Consider the following 16,541-nt stretch of genomic DNA (forward strand, 5'->3'; position numbering starts at 1 on the left):
CTAAGGGAATACTATGCTATGGTGCTACAGAGCAAGTCCTGTGAAGATCCATCAGGTGGTCAGGTGAGAAGTCATTTAAAAGATTTTCATTTAAAGCTCTGACAACCCGAACAAGAACCAAAGTAGAACCATTTGAACAAACAAGAGAGAGGGCAATACAAACATGCTGCAGAGCAGGTTTGATGTAATTCTTATCAGCAATTTCAGAGATGTTTCGAGGAAAATATGACGTAACACAGGTTTCCAAATGGGAGTGTCACTATTAAGTAGATGTTTGAAAAGTCAAGACACATGTACAGAAGTTTCTCTTTATTTTTGTATGTGTAAATCACTTTAAACATTGTTCCAATAAATAAGATTTGATGGGTGAGTTCAATAACTACATAAATCACAACAAGAGGACCATGATGGTCCTGAATCGCTCACCTCTTCCCACATGACCCAGTTTTGAGTATGACGTCGTTTTTTCTATTATTTGACATAGTGACCTAGTTTTTGAGCTCATGTGACCCAGTTTTGAACTTGACCTAGATATTATCAAGATAAAAATTCTGACCAATTTTCAAGAAGATCCATTGAAAAATACAGTCTCTAGAGAGGTCACAAGGTTTTTCTATTATTTGACCTATTGACCTAGTTTTCGAAGGTACTTGACCCTGTTTTGAATTTTACCTAGATATCATCAAGGTGAACATTCTCATTAATTTTCATGAAGATCTCATGAAAAATATGGCCTCTAGAGAGGTCACAAGGTTTTTCTATTTTTATACCTACTGGCCTAGTTTTTGACCGCACGTGACCCAGTTTCGAAACTGACCTAGATATCATCAAGGTGAACATTCAAATCAATTTTCATGAAGATCCATTGAAAAATATGGCCTCTGGAGAGGTCAAAAGATTTTAATAATTTTAGACCTACTGACCTAGTTTTTGACCGCAGTTGACCCAGTTTCAAATTTGACCTAGATATCATCAAGATGAACATTCAGACCAACTTTCATACAGATCCCATGAAAAGTATGGCCTCTAGAGAGGTCACAAGGATTTTTTATTATTTGACCTACTGACCTAGTTTTTGACAGCACATGACCCAGTTTCAAACTTGACCTAGATATCATCAAGGTGAACATTCTGACCAATTTTTATGCAGATCCATTCACAAGTATGGCCTCTAGAGAGGTCACAAGGTTTTTCTATTTTTAGACCTACTGACCTAGTTTTTGACCGCACATGACCCTGTTTCGAACTTGACCTAGATATCATCAAGATGAACATTCAGACCAACATTCATACAGATCCCATGAAAAATTTGGCCTTTAGAGAGGTCACAAGGTTTTTCTATTATTTGACCTACTGACCTAGTTTTTGATGGCACGTGACCCACTTTCGAAACTGACCTAGATATCATCAAGATGAACATTCAGACCAACTTTCATACAGATCCCATGAAAAATATGGCCTCTAGAGAGGTCACAAGGTTTTTCTATTATTTGACCTACTGACCTAGTTTTTGATGGCACGTGACCCACTTTCAAATTTGACCTAGATATCATCAAGGTGAACATTCTGACCAATTTTCATGAAGATCTCATGAAATATATGGCTTCTAGAGAGGTCACAAGGTTTTTCTATTTTTAGACCTACTGACCTAGTTTTTGACCGCACGTGACCCAGTTTCGAACTTGACCGAGATATCATCAAGATGAACATTCAGACCAACTTTCATACAGATCCCATGAAAAATGTGGCCTTTAGAGAGGTCACAAGGTTTTTCTATTATTTGACCTACTGACCTAGTTTTTGATGGCACGTAACCCAGTTTCGAACTTGACCTAGATATCATCAAGATGAACGTTCTGACCAATTTTCATGAAGATCTTGTGAAATATATGGCCTCTAGAGAGGTCACAAGGTTTTTCTATTTTTAGACCTACTGACCTAGTTTTTGATGGCACGTGACTCAGTTTCGAACTTGACCTAGATATCATCAAGGTGAACATTCTGACCAATTTTCATGAAGATCTTGTGAAATATATGGCCTCTAGAGAGGTCACAAGGTTTTTCTATTTTTAGACCTACTGACCTAGTTTTTTAAGGCACGTGACCCAGTTTCGAACTTGACCTAGATATGATCAAGATGAACATTCTGACCAACTTTCATAAAGATCCCATCAAAAATGTGACCTCTAGAGTGGTCACAAGCAAAAGTTTATGGACGGACGGACGGACGGACAACGGACACCGCGCGATCACAAAAGCTCACCTTGTCACTTTGTGACAGGTGAGCTAAAAAGCACTTAACTCTGCAACTGTGCAGTGATACCCTTCTGGTACAATCACATGCTATCCAGTATGGCAAAAATATGCACATCAGTACAAAAACTTCAGGTGAAAGTATGCCCCAAACCTTCATTAACCATAACAAGCTAATCTGAATTACTGTCAATTGACTTTTTTCTATATAAATGTAGCAGACAAATATTTATAAATTAGCAAGGTCTCGTTCGTTCTTCTTAAATTTCAAGTTCAAACCTATTTTGCACACACTGAGCAGGTTTTGTATTCAAACAATTTTTTGCTAAGAGTATTAAACTTACACAATACTTTCAAACTCTAGTAAAACATTAATATCTTGCTACATCAAAAGAGCTAAAAACTATATGTCTGTCCACATGACACTGGTACCCCACTTCCTGTCACCATACGGGGGTTGTATGTCACTTGTTGACATTGCAAGACTATGCAAACTTTTATATTACATTGGGTTGGGTTAGAGATAAATGGGAAAAACTTTTATGCTCTAAAAGCATATTTTTTACTAAGTCCATGGCTATTACTCTTGCAAAGTAAAATACCAAAACACCACCCAAATGCACAAATGCGTTCTGAATAAATACATAGTTTTATAACTCTAGGTCAAACACTTTTTAAAAAAAAAAAAAAAAAAAAAAAAAAACACCTCAGGTGCACAACTTCACATGGGGAGAAGTTTTAATGACTTCAAGTCAGGTACTTTTAGAGATATGCACAACACAACTTCTGACAGACAAGGGCAAATCCAACTGTCCCCCACCTGAAATTTTCAGGGACACAAAAATCACTAAGCACTTATAAGCTTCACTACATTCTGTATAAATATAAATTTGACATATAAAATAACCTTTTTTCATCAACAATGCATGTGTTATTAACATTTTCACTGGAGAAAAGCAGACAGCAATTTAACTGTGACGCATTCTTAGAATAAAACAGTGACTTATTGTCAGATGATAAGGGTACAAACTTGTACTGGTACATTAGCAAATACATAGATCTTCACGACGTACTCTAATTTAAGACAGTAATTTACCACAGCAACAATTCAGTCACTTTAAAATGTAAGATTAGCATAAAACAGTTTTCTATCTTTGCTTTGTAAGGATCACAGAACATCATTCGATAGATACAATTTCACATTTTTCTTGCACCTTTTGCCATTCTACAGTTATAAGACATCCAATTCTTGTCTTTATTAAATACAAATAGCAGTAATCATATCAAGTTTTTTTTAATCAAAATAAATAAATCCATACTGTTAAGTCAATATTATAAACCTGAATATGATTATGTATAGATCTGCCTTTTCTTAGAAAATAAAACCAAATAATAGATTAAAACATGGAGGTTCAGTATATGTGTAAAAATAAGGGAAAGTTTGGCTTTCATCATTGACAATAATTTTTTTTCGAAATGGTACAAGAAGGAAATATAGTGAATGTGATCACCACTCTATATCCTCATCAATGTCCTAAGACAAGATGCACATCCTAATCACACACAAATATTCCTATTGAGACTGAAAATATTTAAAGATGAAACCTACTGTAAATGTTAACAATGCAGATGCTCTGTGCAGAGCAATGAATGGACCGGAATCAGCCTAAACTATTAGGCCTTCTCAATTTATTAAACAAGACATGATGAAACAAAAGTAAGTGCTGACAAACTGATATGTTATATATGCCATTAAAACATGTCCTAAATATATCTGTCCATACATAGTAGTTGCAGCACTTATAAATCAAGATTTTGAATAAAAGTTGTAAACAGACAAGCTGAGAATTCAAAACCTTGCCTAACACCTCTTCAAACTAGAAAGACAGACGTCTATTTGTAAAAGACAAGACGATTCAAAAGCGTAATATTTCAAATAAGCTGACTTGTTAAGAGAAGAAATTCATTGTATATGCACAGTTTTTAACAAAAATTGTCGATAAATCTCCATCACTGTGAAAATATCTGTGGTACTCAAAATTAAAACTTTTTTTCTCTCATAATAACCTATATACCAGATCCAAGCCTTACAAGTGTTACACAAAAAAACTTCTGAATGGTATCACAAAGGTTAGCAACAATAAATTAACATCAAGTATCTATGGTTATGTGTTGCTATGACTCTGCAGGTGGGTTTTCTAACACAGTTTTATCTTCAGGTTTCATGGCAGGGAACAACAATACCTCCTGAAAAGATAAGAAACTTCATTTAAATAGCAAATCATCTAACCTCGACACACCTGGTGTATTTAGCACCGCTGTAAAACCTACTGTCACTAATAATAATCACTATAAACATGCATATGTAATATAATTTAATTTCACAGAAGCGCAGTGATATTTTTTAATAAACTATTCAACCTACATCTCCAATACCTTACATAATCACAACGTGTGTGTGTGTGTGTGTGTGTGTGTGTGTGTGTGTGGTGTGTGTGTGTGTGTGTGTGTGTGTGTGTTCCAGTTTAACCTCTCTTCAACAATTTTTCAGTATTTAAACGAACGTGTCTACTTGTAGCAGCCACTTTATAGTGATGCCTCAATAGAATATCACACCGAAGACACCCGACATGATTCCCCACCCAGTCACATTTTACTGAAACTGGGCTGACCAGTCCTAATCACAATGTACATAAATATTCACCTAGTATTGAACCAGGTAACTGAATGCTTATATTTTCCGTTGTGTGAACACAGACAAATGCTCACTTTCTAGTTTAAATGGTGGAGGAAGATCCCCTAGTGTCCCTCCGGCATTATTTCAAGCATGGATGGGCATCTGGGTCGAACCACTGACCTTAAGCCAGCATACAGGAAAGTTTCTTCAAACTATGAACACCCAAAGCATGGCTCGAACCAACTGGGGTGAGGAGCAAGCAACTTAATTCTGTGACCTTAACCGTTCCCATCATAGAGAATCCAAAAGCTAATATGAGCAGCGCCATGAGAAAACCAACATAGTGGGATTAAGACCAGCATGGATCCAGACCTGTCTAGTCTGGTCAGGATCCATGCTGTTCGCTTTCAAAGACTATTGTAATTAGAGAACCCATTAGCGAACAGCATGGATCCTGACCAGACTGCGCGGATGCGCAGGCTGGTCTGGATCCATGCTGGTCGCAAACCCACTATGTTGGTTTTCTCATGACAAGCTCTAAACTTTTGAATATGTAATAATGGAATTATACTTGTTGTTGAACCACTATGTAATTCAATTTTTTATTTCAGAACAAATACACATATTAAATAAACAGCATACCTTGATGTTATTTGAGTTTGTTAGGAACATGGCCAGTCTATCGATGCCCATACCCCAACCAGCAGTTGGTGGTAGACCATACTCTAATGCCGTACAGAACGACTCATCTACAAACATGGCTTCATCATCACCAGCAGCTTTGTCCTGAAATAAAAATTTCTATAGTCAGACACAACAGTATGACTTAACTGATGATAAACTCCAAAGGCAACCTTTCATGTTGTATATCTGGCATGGTAGTTCACTGGATTAGAAGAACTGACTTTTTGCAAACCACTTAAAACGATTTGGCTTTAAACTTGACATTGCAAGGCTCAACTCGTAAGTATTAAAGAGGTCAGATATCTCATTATAAAGCAACTCTGTCAGGTCCAGACACTTTGTCATCATGGTCTAGGCACTTTGCTACCATCGCCTAGGCACTCTGCTATAAAAGTCAATGGATATGAACAAGAGTACAAGCCAAGGTTACATAAAGGTGAGATGTAAGAAAGTAAGCAACAGATTACCATATTTTAGTGTTTAGCTGTTCTGCATCTTTCAAAATTAATGTGGCACAACGCTACTCATGTCCCTGCCTATGATGAAGACAGGACATAGGGATATGTATGTGCACATAAAACAAATTTGAATGACATCATTCTATTTCTCTTATCTAAAGTTCCTCGTCAGGTGGAAGTCTCAATTTTCTACATGGGATAATTTAAATTGAAAGTAAGCAACAAATTCTGTAAAGATACACCAAAACCTGTTTTTCAACTTCAAAACTGATTTTGCACAGATATAATCTTATCTCTGTTAAATGACAAGGAAAGAGGGACCTGTGCCCTGACATTTAGTCTTGCTATTTTTACCTAGATGTGTGTCCTTTGGACACTGGTGCCCCCACTTCCTGTGGCTGTACATGGTTTCATAACTCAAACATGGTCAAATATTTTTAAGATATATATGCAACACAAAATTTTAAGCAATTTATGTGTATTTTTCACTAAGTCAAGGACACAATTCTGGTCTGACTAAGTGAAATCCCAATGCACAACTTCTCATGCTGAATGAAAATCTTGTGAGGTTTGATGACTTGGTCAAATACTTTTAAAGATATGCATGACAAATCAGGATGCAAGGATGGAAAAACATATGTACAGAAAAGGGCAATTGGCTAAGTGCCTCCTCACTAAAAACAATTTTTGGGGCACAATCTTTTTTATCTGACTGACAAATACTGTTTGAAAGTAAGCAACAAAACTTGTCAAAATATACCAAACTTGTTTTTCAACTTCCAAGTTGATCTTGCACAGATATGATCTTATCTCTGTTATAAAAGAAGATAGAGGGACCTGTGCCCTATTGTTAAGTCCTTACATTTAGAAGTGATAATGGATCTTTAGCTAAATCTGACAAATACTGTTTGAAAGTAAGCAACAAAACTGGTCAAAATATACCAAACTTGTTTTTCAACTTCCAAGTTGATTTTACACAGATATGATCTTATCTCTGTTATAAAAGAAGATAGAGGGACCTGTGCCCTATTGTTAAGTCCTTACATTTAGAAGTGATAATGGATCTTTAGCTAAATCTGACAAATACTGTTTGAAAGTAAGCAATAAAACTGGTCAAAATATACCAAACTTGTTTTTCAACTTCCAAGTTGATTTTACACAGATATGATCTTATCTCTGTTATAAAAGAAGATAGAGGGACCTGTGCCCTATTGTTAAGTCCTTACATTTAGAAGTGATAATGGATCTTTAGCTAAATCTGACAAATACTGTTTGAAAGTAAGCAATAAAACTGGTCAAAATATACCAAACTTGTTTTTCAACTTCCAAGTTGATTTTACACAGATATGATCTTATCTCTGTTAAAAAGAAGATAGAGGGACCTGTGCCCTATTGTTAAGTCCTTACATTTAGAAGTGATAATGGATCTTTAGCTAAATCTGACAAATACTGTTTGAAAGTAAGCAATAAAACTGGTCAAAATATACCAAACTTGTTTTTCAACTTCCAAGTTGATTTTACACAGATATGATCTTATCTCTGTTATAAAAGAAGATAGAGGGACCTGTGCCCTATTGTTAAGTCCTTACATTTAGAAGTGATAATGGATCTTTAGCTAAATCTGACAAATACTGTTTGAAAGTAAGCAATAAAACTGGTCAAAATATACCAAACTTGTTTTTCAACTTCCAAGTTGATTTTACACAGATATGATCTTATCTCTGTTATAAAAGAAGATAGAGGGACCTGTGCCCTATTGTTAAGTCCTTACATTTAGAAGTGATAATGGATCTTTAGCTAAATCTGACAAATACTGTTTGAAAGTAAGCAATAAAACTGGTCAAAATATACCAAACTTGTTTTTCAACTTCCAAGTTGATTTTGCACAGATATGATCTTATCTCTGTTATAAAACAAAGTAGAGGGACCTGTGCCCTGATGCTAAGTCTGTACGTTTTAGAGGTGATAATAGAACTTTCACTAAATCTGATAAATATTGTTTGAAAGTAAGCAACAAAACTGGTCAAAATAAAACCAAACTTGTTTTTCAACTTCCAAGTTGATTTTGCACAGATATGATCTGATCTCTGTTATAAAACAAGATAGAGGGACCTGTGCCCTCACGTTAAGTCTTTACATTTTAGAAGTGATAATGGAACTTTAGCTAAATCTGACGAATACTGTTTGAAAGTAAGCAACAAAACTGGTCAAAATATACCAAACTTGTTTTTCAACTTCCAAGTTGATCTTGCACAGATATGATCTAATCTCTGTTATAAAACAAGATAGAGGGACCTGTGCCCTGATGCTAAGTCTGTACGTTTTAGAGGTGATAATAGAACTTTCACTAAATCTGATAAATATTGTTTGAAAGTAAGCAATAAAACTGGTCAAAATATACCAAACTTGTTTTTCAACTTCCAAGTTGATCTTGCACAGATATGATCTAATCTCTGTTATAAAACAAGATAGAGGGACCTGTGCCCTGATGCTAAGTCTGTACGTTTTAGAGGTGATAATAGAACTTTCACTAAATCTGATAAATATTGTTTGAAAGTAAGCAACAAAACTGGTCAAAATATACCAAACTTGTTTTTCAACTTCCAAGTTGATTTTGCACAGATATGATCTTATCTCTGTTATAAAACAAGATAGAGGGACCTGTGCCCTCACGTTAAGTCTTTACATTTTAGAAGTGATAATGGAACTTTAGCTAAATCTGACGAATACTGTTTGAAAGTAAGCAACAAAACTTGTCAAAATATACCAATCTTGTTTTTCAACTTCCAAGTTGATTTTGCACAGATATGATCTTATCTCTGTTATAAAACAAGATAGAGGGACCTGTGCCCTGAAGCTAAGTCTTTACGTTTTAAAAGTGTTAATTAAACTTTAGCTAAATCTGACGAATACTGTTTGAAAGTAAGCAACAAAACTGGTCAAAATATACCAAACTTGTTTTTCAACTTCCAAGTTGATTTTGCACAGATATGATCTGATCTCTGTTATAAAACAAGATAGAGGGACCTGTGCCCTCATGTTAAGTCCTTACATTTAGAAGTGATAATGGAACTTTAGCTAAATCTGACGAATACTGTTTGAAAGTAAGCAACAAAACTGGTCAAAATATACCAAACTTGTTTTTCAACTTCCAAGTTGATTTTGCACAGATATGATCTTATCTCTGTTATAAAACAAGATAGAGGGACCTGTGCCCTGATGCTAAGTCTGTACGTTTTTGAGGTGATAATAGAACTTTCACTAAATCTGATAAATATTGTTTGAAAGTAAGCAACAAAACTGGTCAAAATATACCAAACTTGTTTTTCAACTTCCAAGCTGATCTTGCACAGATATGATCTAATCTCTGTTATAAAACAAGATAGAGGGACCTGTGCCCTGATGCTAAGTCTTTACATTTTAAAAGTGTTAATTAAATTTTAGCTAAATCTGATAAATATTGTTTGAAAGTAAGCAACAAAACTGGTCAAAATATACCAATCTTGTTTTTCAACTTCCAAGTTGATTTTGCACAGATATGATCTTATCTCTGTTATAAAACAAGATAGAGGGACCTGTGCCCTCATGTTAAGTCTTTACATTTAGAAGTGATAATGGAACTTTAGCTAATCTGACAAATACTGTTTGAAAGTAAGCAACAAAACTGGTCAAAATATACCAATCTTGTTTTTCAACCTCCAAGCTGATCTTGCACAGATATGATCTAATCTCTGTTATAAAACAAGATAGAGGGACCTGTGCCCTGATGCTAAGTCTTTACATTTTAAAAGTGTTAATTAAATTTTAGCTAAATCTGATAAATATTGTTTGAAAGTAAGCAACAAAACTGGTCAAAATATACCAATCTTGTTTTTCAACTTCCAAGTTGATTTTGCACAGATATGATCTTATCTCTGTTATAAAACAAGATAGAGGGACCTGTGCCCTCATGTTAAGTTCTTACATTTAGAGGTGATAATAGAACTTTCACTAAATCTGATAAATATTGTTTGAAAGTAAGCAACAAAACTGGTCAAAATATACAAATCTTGTTTTTCAACTTCCAAGTTGATTTTGCACAGATATGATCTTATCTCTGTTATAAAACAAGATAGAGGGACCTGTGCCCTCACGTTAAGTCTTTACATTTTAGAAATGATAATGGAACTTTCGCTAAATCTGATGTCTTTTGTTTGAAGAGTAAAAAGTGTTCAAGATATACCAACTTGTGTTTCAAATTCTAAGTTGATTTTGCACAAACATTATGTCATCTCCTATATTAAACAAGTATGAGACCTGCACCTAGACACTTACAGCTGATTTTCCAGGATGAAAAATTACAATACAAACAGAAATTCTTGACAAGCTTGAAATGAAGATATTTTACTTGATCCTGGGATAATAAACATAGATATTGTTTGAAAGTAAGCAACAAAACTGGTCAAAATATATCAATCTTGTTTTTCAACCTCCAAATTGCTTTTGCACAGATCTGATCTTATCTCTGTTGAATAAACAGGACAGAGGGACCTGTGCCCTGACAAATGGAAACAGCAATTGAATCTGACCATCTCAAACTGCAAAATAAATTTTAAACCTAACAATGCAAATAATTTTTTTTGCATGCTGAATATAAATTTCTGAATTCACTTTTAAAATAATTATCATTAAAAAGCTGGGATAAACCTCCCAATACAAACAAAGCAAGTAATTTACACAGCCTACCTGAGCTTGTTGTTGGAAGCGTTCCCGCTGTACAACTGGGTCATTCAACTCTGTGTAAGCATTACAAATTTCCTTCTTACATACAAATAATTCAAATCGCTCTGTCAGCCCTGACTTAGATCTGTGCCTGAATGTAAATAATTTATTGTATGTATAAATCAGGGATGTTAACTATTGTAGATATCTTAACAAGCACATAAACATCTTGGCAATGAAGATAGTACTTCTATTGTTTTTTGTTCTGAATACACTAAGATCTGTGTGTCATATGTTTAGTGAAAAGCAAAACAAATCGCAAAAAAAAAAAGACTGCCAAACTGTCATAACACAAGCCTGTTACAACAGATTACCTTTGGTTCTTAAAATTCTTTACTAGAGCAGACACATTTTCAATTTTTTCAATTTCGACTGGTTCAAGGGTTATTTCTCCAGAGCAACAAAAAACTATCCAGCTGGTTATTGAACTTGGCCAAGATAATTTGCCCATAAACATCACAAGTTAGGTGATCACTGGATTAGAACTGCTCAAGTTAGGGCGAGGACAACTGTAGTGGATGTGCCCGCAGCTGATCATAAAATACTTTCTGTTTCACATGCGTATTTAGAAACAACATCAAAACATACTGCGTTTAAGATCAGTCAACACAACATGATGAAAGATTAAAAATTAAAGTAGGAAGTGATTATTACCATTTAGCAAGTGGACTCATGACTTGTGGATGATCGATGATAAATGAGGGACTAACACAGTTTTCTTCTATAAAATCTCCTACAAGCTGTGAAATAAAAAGATAAAAATTAAAGCAAATGAACATTTAACATCTGGACTGGCTATGATACATATTAATACTGTATTAACATATTACCATGAACAATTAAACATTTAACTCCCAATAACATTGCATTACATAAATGGTAACTTGAACATTTAAGTATTTTATACAGGTGTAACAAAGTTATTCACCACTGACATAGTACAGATTTCTAAATCACTTTAGAATATTTTTTTTCATTTGTCTAGAAGACTGCTGATGCTTTACATCCACATTTATAGAATGCAACTGAGTACCGCTGTGCGAAAACCAACATGGCTTTGCAATCAGTATGGATCCAGATAAGCCTGAACATCCGTGCAGTCTGATCTGGATCCAAACTGCTCACTTATCAGTTGCATGAGTGCTGAAATTGATAACTTTTCAGTCTGGATTTGCACTGGTCAGAATCCTTGCTGGTCGAATAGACTGTTGGTTTTCGCACATGGCGGTCAACTAAACATTTGCCTGTCTGTTGTTTGGTACTGGTTTAACACCATTTCTCGAAAATTGTTTAGTTATACAGTAAATCTAATCAGTGTTCCTGGATTGTATCAGGGCTCCAGATAAGATACGTATTAACGTAAATTACACTTTGAAATAATGCATATACAAATGTCTGATCATTTTTAAGCGTATAAAAACGTATATGAAATTACAGAAACACATGCAATAACTTTTTACTAGCATAAACAAAATCTGAATCATCTGGAAACTTTATATAACAGAGCAAGGTTGGCATTAATTCTCCCACACTGAACGTACACACACATTGAATGGTACTAAAAAAATCTAGGTTAAACTGAGCCGCACCATGAGAAAACCAACATATTGCATTTGCGACCAGCATGGCTCCAGACCAGCTTGCAAATCTACGCAGTCTGGTCAGGATCCATGCTGTTCGCGAACGGTTTCTCTAATTGCAAGAGGCTTTGAAAACGAACAGCATGGATCCTGACCAGACTGCGGATTTGCATGGTGCGGCTCAACTATATTATACACTCATTGGATGCGTAAATCAAATAGTTGGGAATTAATATTGACGGTACGGTAGTGTATTTTAAAGCGGTGTCGATTTAAAATATCAACTTCCAGTGCGGAGTAAACAACAAAAATGTCTTTATCTTAAGAATGTAAAAGTGAACAAACACTGTACGCATTTTCAAACCAACAAAAATGATCTCAAAAACATAGCTAAAGGTATACTGAATATTACATTTAGTAGTGAGTGTTAAGCCAAAGCATTCCAAGGAAACTGAACTGCAAACAAATTTATTGGTGTTATGTACCCAATAATTATGTAAAAAACTTATTTCTGTTTTCTTCACATTCATAAATTTTCAGGAGTAAAATTACTCCTAGTCAATTTCAGATTTTACCATTTTACTCAGTCACATAAAATATGCTGCGTAAATACTCATAGGCCAAAAAAATTATCTGGAGCCCTGCTGTATATCAATAGGTAACTGTACACATTTGTTCACCCCATTGCAGTCTAGAGCAATCAGACTTTTACTGTATATATAGCAACTTACTTTATCCAATAATCTAGCTGAAGTCCTTGGTGCCGTACAATCAACATTATGCTTCACACACTGATCATCTAAAAACTTTCGAACTTCTGTAAAACATAAACACATGCATCTGGAGTATTTGTATAGAACATTTCCTTAATACAGTATTGTGTAAGGATAGAGAAATGTTATTTTGTTATTTTAAACAGCAACTGTCAACACCGTATTTGTTTTCCAATCTGATAATTCACAAATTTCGCAGAAATACAACCAGTGACTTCTTTGAAATCTAAAACTTCATAGATCACTGGAGAAGTTTGAAGATAGCTGCAATTCTAAAATACCTATTTTCTATAAACGTATATAATTATGCATAAGCCTGAATTAAGTTTGCTCAGTGATGACTAATTTTTCAACTAACAAATCCAACTTTCTTGATTTTATACAAGTACTAATTTGCCTGTACCATCTTAATTTGACTGTTGTGGCAACCTAAAGTTGGACCTTATGACTGCAGGTCATGTGCTCTACTCTGAGCGGACTAGGCAGTAACATCTTACTTGCTAAACATCTCTGAAGATATTCTGACCTGGTCAAAAATGGGTGTCCATCCAAGGCATAACACAAACTATTCAAAAACTAACCTTCATTATTCAGATTACTTGGATCTGGAAACGTGACCCCTAATTTTTTCTCTAGTTCGTCAATCATGCTGATCCTCCTAAATGGAGGTGTGAAGTCTATATCCCACACAGGTCCCTCCGGTCCGTCAGGATGATATTGCACCTTGTGGCTTCCATGTATCTCTTTTACCATACCTATATAAAAGAAAGCTTTTAAAATACATGTTTTTAAGAGAATAATTGAAAAATATTTGGTATTTTTCATAATGTCAGACAAGAATGTATTTCTCACTGTCTGAAAAAGAACTACAAAATGGGTTAAAGCGGGCTAAAACCATTGATAACACAAAATATGGAGAAAATGTGTTTAGTTTCAAATGGAAGTTTAAAATACATTTCACTCATGGGACCTTATATTTCAAGAATTATATAAATAAGCTTCTGGTGTCAACTGGGTAAAAAGATACTTCCATTTTACACTGAAACAAACAAGTATTCTCTACATAAGCCTATACACATGTCTATTTTTTTAAACTTATTTTTTTTACATTTTGATCTGTACTAGATGTCTTCGCTATGACCAAACCAAAAGTCTTACCAAACCTTAGTTGTAGGACTTAAATTTCACAAACCATCCTTAACTCTGTTTATTTTAAAATAAACATTTTATAAGTGGAATTAAACATATACCTTAACATGTACCAGAATCTGTTGCAAGTTTTAACACACTAAATTTATACATATATACTGTGCACATTCAAAATTTCAATTCTCAGCAACTAAAATTATCATGACAGCAAGACAGTAATTAGTTCAAAATACAGAACAAATTCCTCTCAACTTCTACAATATAATCATAGACAAACAAACCTGCGACCATAGTTTCTGTGATCGACATCAGATCGTTATAATCAGCATAAGCCATATAGAACTCCATTGTCGTGAATTCAGGATTATGCGTCATGTCTATTCCCTCATTCCGGAACTGTCGGCCAATCTCATACACTCTATCTAACCCTCCTACTATCAACATCTACAACATGGAAAAATATGGAGATGTGAAACTGAAATAATAGGGAATGTAACAAGAGCTGTCAGTGGACAGCGCACTCTATTCTCAGTGCTTGATAGTATAATATAAGCAATGAGTAAAACTTTAACATTACAATAAGCATATTCTAAGTCGAAAAGGGGCCATAATTCTGTCAAAATGCTTGATAGAGTTGCCTCCTCCTTTTTACAGACTGGGGTCATGATGGTAAACAAGTATGCAAAATATCAAAGCAATATCTCAATGGACTTTGAAAATATTTGGGGTGGTACGCAAACTTTAACATTTATTCTAAGTCGAAAAGGGGCCATAATTCAGTCAAAATGCCTGATAGAGTTGCCTCCTCCTTTTTATAGACTGGGGTCATGATGGTAAACAAGTATGCAAAATATGAAAGCAATATCTCAATGGACTTTGAAAATATTTGGGGTGGTACGCAAACTTTAACATTTGTGTGACGCTCACGCCGACGCCAGGGCGAGTAGGATAGCTCCCCTATTCTTCGAATAGTCGAGCTAAAAACTAACTAGAGCTGCTTTTGAGAAAAGCGTATGTCTCCCACCTAAATAGTTAGTCAGTCTTTATACACTGTTTACTCAATACAAATATACCTTTGAAGAGTAAATTGGGTAATTCAAGGGCCATAATTCTGAAGTGCCTTAGGCGATTTGGCTAGTCATCAACTTGGCCAAGGACTTCTGATCAAACACATTTTGTTCAAGTTTGGTGAAGATCGGATGAGAAATGTTCAACTTAACTGAATAAATGTAGTGGGAAAAGGGGCATAATTTTGTAAATATGCAAGATAGCGTTATGAAACCTGTTCAGTTTATGTCAGATCATCACAGTGAACAAGTGCATTAAGTTTCAATCCATTCCCATTAGTGGGTACTGAAAAAATTGCTAAGTCAAACAAGAGGACCATGATGGTCCTGAATCGCTCACCTCTTCCCACATGACCCAGTTTTGAGTATGACGTCGTTTTTTCTATTATTTGACATAGTGACCTAGTTTTTGAGCTCATGTGACCCAGTTTTGAACTTGACCTAGATATTATCAAGATAAAAATTCTGACCAATTTTCATGAAGATCCATTCAAAAATATGGTCTCTAGAGAGGTCACAAGGTTTTTCTATTATTTGACCTATTGACCTAATTTTCGAAGGTACGTGACCCTCTTTTTGAACTTTAACTAGATATCATCAAGGTGAACATTCTCACTAATTTTCATGAAGATCTCATGAAAAATATGGCCTCTAGAGAGGTCACAAGGTTTTTCTATTTTTATACCTACTGGCCTAGTTTTTGACCGCATGTGACCCAGTTTCGAAACTGACCTAGATATCATCAAGGTGAACATTCAGATCAATTTTCATGAAGACCCATTGAAAAATATGGCCTCTAGAGAGGTCAAAAGATTTTAATAATTTTAGACCTACTGACCTAGTTTTTGACCGCAGTTGACCCAGTTTCAAATTTAACCTAGATATCATCAAGATGAACATTCAGACCAACTTTCATACAGATCCCATGAAAAGTATGGCCTCTAGAGAGGTCACAAGGTTTTTTTATTATTTGACCTACTGACCTAGTTTTTGATGGCACATGACCCAGTTTCAAAACTGACCTAGATATCATCAAGGTGAACATTCTGACCAATTTTTATGGAGATCCATTCACAAGTATGGCCTCTAGAGAGGTCACAAGGTTTTTCTATTTTTAGACCTACTGACCTAGTTTTTGA

The 16,541-nt window shown here is 34.9% G+C and overlaps 1 protein-coding gene across 3 annotated transcripts in view; it reads right to left on the bottom strand.

Annotated features, from left to right (window-relative positions):
* Window positions 1–294: 294 nt before the first annotated feature.
* Window positions 295–16,541, bottom strand: part of LOC123548349 (lysine--tRNA ligase-like) — a 47,519-nt gene continuing 31,272 nt past the window's right edge. For all 3 annotated transcript variants that reach the window (XM_053546511.1, XM_053546512.1, XM_053546513.1), the window contains 7 exons: window positions 14,617–14,779; window positions 13,768–13,941; window positions 13,145–13,230; window positions 11,488–11,573; window positions 10,798–10,924; window positions 5,573–5,716; window positions 295–4,500 (listed from right to left, as the gene is read on the bottom strand). In XM_053546511.1, the coding sequence (XP_053402486.1) occupies window positions 4,429–4,500; window positions 5,573–5,716; window positions 10,798–10,924; window positions 11,488–11,573; window positions 13,145–13,230; window positions 13,768–13,941; window positions 14,617–14,779 (852 nt within the window). In that variant the 3' untranslated portion in view covers window positions 295–4,428. The remainder of the gene's footprint in view (window positions 4,501–5,572; window positions 5,717–10,797; window positions 10,925–11,487; window positions 11,574–13,144; window positions 13,231–13,767; window positions 13,942–14,616; window positions 14,780–16,541) is intronic.

This window comes from Mercenaria mercenaria, chromosome 6, assembly GCF_021730395.1.
Source record: "Mercenaria mercenaria strain notata chromosome 6, MADL_Memer_1, whole genome shotgun sequence".
In the NCBI taxonomy this organism is placed as follows: Eukaryota; Metazoa; Mollusca; class Bivalvia; order Venerida; family Veneridae; genus Mercenaria; species Mercenaria mercenaria.